Raw genomic sequence first — 3,875 nt, forward strand, 5'->3', positions numbered from 1 at the left:
AAAAAATCTATTGGAAATAACACGTTTTGAAAAAAAAGTAAAAGTTTAAGCTTAATTTCAGATGGGAAATAGTATACGTTTTGACAAAAAATGACAGTTTTAATCGATTTATCGCCATTTTTTCCGTAAAAATCGATGTATAACTAGATTTTATTGAAAATGGAGATAACACGTTTTTCATAGAAACACCTCAATTACGAATCGTAGCTAATAACAGAAATACCTCTCTGTGTTTTGCCTATTTCTGCATATTTGACGATTATTAGGTAGGTACATGTTAACGCAAATTTCAACAAAATTGTATATAATATAATGTATATTATTTTAGTGAAATTAAATTATATACCGATTTCGAAATCTAATAAAGATGTAAAACAATGTTTCGTGAGTAGAAAATTGTAATAAGGTACCTACAACCTACATAATAAAATACGTTCTCGACCACGAGTTTATCAATTTTCGGGAAATAAAATAACATTTATTTTATCGCTGTTAACATGAAGTGAACTGTATTGTTCATAATCTTGTTAAGCAACTATTTGTCACTAAACAAATTGTTTGTTTTGCTTATCAAATAAACCATTAAAATGTGTGATTTTTTTTTTTTACTGGGTATAGGTAGGTACTATTATACTATAATATAAAAATACTTTATACTTAATACTTTATACCTACTATATCAAATTTTTGATCAAATAAGTATTTTTGATTGATCTACAGTCTACAATCTTTACTATATTATAAGAAAATGATAAATCGAATCAAGAAAAATATTTGTTTGTAGCATAATACTATATAATGTCTAAGACAAATAAAATCTAAAGTACTACCTACCTACCTACCTATAAGCATTTAAACATAGAACAACGCGTTGAAGTAAAAATGTGTATAAGCAGTTTTTATATGAAACGTGTTTTTAAAAAAATAACATAATATAGTTCCCAAATTTTAGCATTATTCCATAAAGTTACAAGAAAAATATTGAGTTAAGTTAATGAATTAGGTATATAAAAATTATGTTGGGTTTTTTAAAGATACTAGGAATTAACATTGACAATATTTAAACTATAATGATTAAGACATTACAAAATATTATTTTATGTTTCTAAATAAAATAGTATACAAATTAATTTAAAAAATATGTATTTTATTTGTATTAGAACGCCCTATTGGTAATAGATACCTACTGAGTAAACACTATAAAGACAATAATTTAAAAATGTTATCATGGACAGTATTGACTAATATAACAGGTCTAATAACAAACGACGGTGCGATACTGTACATGTACAGCTCAAGTCCATCCTGTACGAAAAAAAAGTGACCTTAAACGGAAAACGGTTTGTTGATCAATGAGCACGGGATATGCACGTATTCATACTCACCTCTAAACCTAATCAACATGGTTACAAAGTGCACTGTGTCTTATTAATCATTTTGTGCTATGGTAAAATATTATATTATAGGTATGCGATTTCTACACACGTCGAACAACACTGAAAGCCAGGAGTAAATCGAAAAAAAAAATACAACGCGAAGAGTGTTATAATATTATTATGTAATAGAGTCAGCTTTTGCAAATTGACCACATCGTTCGTATAATTTTTTAACCCATCAGGAAAATCCGGTGAAGAAATTGATTAGAATGGTGCGCCGAAGTTTAAGCGCAGGCAATAACCGTATATTCCATCATATACATTATCAGTAACTAACTGGGCGCCGAGCCTTGGAGGGGACTTGGTTATTGTTGCCTATATAAGCCGGTCGTTTGGTCTTGATTGGTCAGTGCACGAATTTGCTTGCTGAATAACTATTGTTATTATTATAATATTATACCTATCGTCGTTGTAATCGAAAAACGCCATCACCATGAACGGAAAAATTGTCTTGTGTTTCGCGGTCGTCTTCATTGGACAGGTTAGACAATTTATTCAAACACACTGCTATTATATTGTAATAATTTATTTATGAGTTACCTATTGTTTTTGTTCGATATTTTAATATCGCTATTTTGGCTTTATGTATTTCTATAACAGTGTTAGTACAATGATTGTTAATAGCGACGAAGGAAAATAATAATAATAATAATATTTATTAACTTCCGAATTATTCATTTGACTTGTGATTTTATTGTAAAACTCCTTCATTTCGACTCTACGTTTTTACGTACAATTTTATCTACTCTCGTATTATTATATATTTATAATTTATTTACCATATATTTTACTGTCTGTGATGTATGACTACGAAATCATGTAGATATTTTAAATATTTTAAACATTACGATTCTCTTTTTCTGACGAACCTACGTCTTAAGTATTTAGTTTTAGCTTATTCATTATTGTTAATATAGGAAATGTATTTAAGCTCCTAAATAACTTTATAGGCCATGTCAGCTGCAACCGGTACTACTTCTGAAGTCGAAGACATTAAAAAAGTTGCTGAACAAATGTTACAAACTTTTATGTCTGTTGCCAATCACTTAGTGGGAATTACCCCTAACTCTGCTGATGCCCAAAAATCCATTGAAAAAGTTAGAACTATAATGACTAAAGGATTCACAGACGTAAGAATAAATAATAAAAATTATATTACCTACGTTGTTTTATTTATTCAAATTTATATCTATTTTCGAATTTAATTAACTTTTACAGATTGAAATCGAAGCTAATAGAATGAAGATATCGTGCGCAAAACGCTGACCCGAAATTGGTGGAAAATACGATGATTAGAAAAGGAGTTGAAAAAAAATCTTAGTACTGCCAAAGACATGTTCGTAGATAAAGTCGTCAAACCCATCGGCGAAAAGGTAGAATTAAAGAAAATCTCCGAAAACGTTATCAAAACTACCAAGGATATGGAAGTATGTTTACATATTATAGAAATTATATGCTATAACCAAAATCATAATTTAACCAACACATAGTACATTATAGTAGTATAGGTGCATATTATATATATATAACCATTTATTGATATTTTGAAAAAATTAATTTTAGTTTAAAAATTGGTATCGTTTTTCAACAATTGATTGGTTTTCTTATCGTTGAACAATATTAAGTCTTCAAAATTAAAACATTTGTTGACATTTTTTAACACCATTGGTTACATTCATTATCTTTACATATTCATACATGATTATTATTGACACTGGAGGATTTGAAAGTTAAAATAACTATTAAAATGAGCAAGGGTCAAATCCACAAGATTACTTACACCCTATACAATATTATTATAATATTTATCAATTATGTTTTGTTATTCAATTATTTTTATAGTATAAATATATGAATCATTAATATTGATTATTGATTTAATTTTTTAGGCTACCATGAACCGGGCCATCGACGGATTTAAGAAACAATGATTGTTTTAAAATGACGTGTGACTAATCCAAACAACAATTTTTATATTTTTTTTTAATTAAATTATTTTCTTTATAAAATTTATTTTTATTCCTGTTTTTTGTTTTTTTAATAAAATATATACCTGAGTTAATATTTTCAAATTATTTGTTATTAATTATTTTATAAATGTAACTAAATCTTATATGGGCGATTATATGATTTTATTATTGTTTAAACTACCTATGGTATGAACAATGCTAGTTAGGTTAAAGTAAGGCATAATTATTTAAAAAAAATTAATACAAATATGATAAAAATTGTAACAATATATCAGGAGCTTTGTATTAATTTTTTGCTTTAAACGTCTCGGCTCAATACTCCGAAATTTAACAACCATATAAATATAATACTTAATTAATACTCTGTTGTTGTTTTGCAACACATTTTCACGAGTTCAATGTAAAACGCAAGTACAGTATGTATAGCCACGTAGGTACATTAGATATGAGTATTCCAATTAATTTTTAT

General features: G+C 27.2%; 1 protein-coding gene across 1 annotated transcript; it reads left to right on the top strand.

The window, feature by feature from the left end:
- Positions 1–1,780: 1,780 nt before the first annotated feature.
- LOC100161287 lies at positions 1,781–3,419 on the top strand. The gene is given in 5 exon segments (XM_029492120.1): positions 1,781–1,917; positions 2,387–2,566; positions 2,655–2,724; positions 2,727–2,863; positions 3,326–3,419. Coding segments are annotated over 5 exon segments (477 nt in total). The 5' UTR covers positions 1,781–1,869; the 3' UTR covers positions 3,368–3,419.
- Positions 3,420–3,875: the final 456 nt, after the last annotated feature.

The sequence above is a fragment of the Acyrthosiphon pisum genome, chromosome X, assembly GCF_005508785.2.
Source record: "Acyrthosiphon pisum isolate AL4f chromosome X, pea_aphid_22Mar2018_4r6ur, whole genome shotgun sequence".
In the NCBI taxonomy this organism is placed as follows: domain Eukaryota; kingdom Metazoa; phylum Arthropoda; class Insecta; order Hemiptera; family Aphididae; genus Acyrthosiphon; species Acyrthosiphon pisum.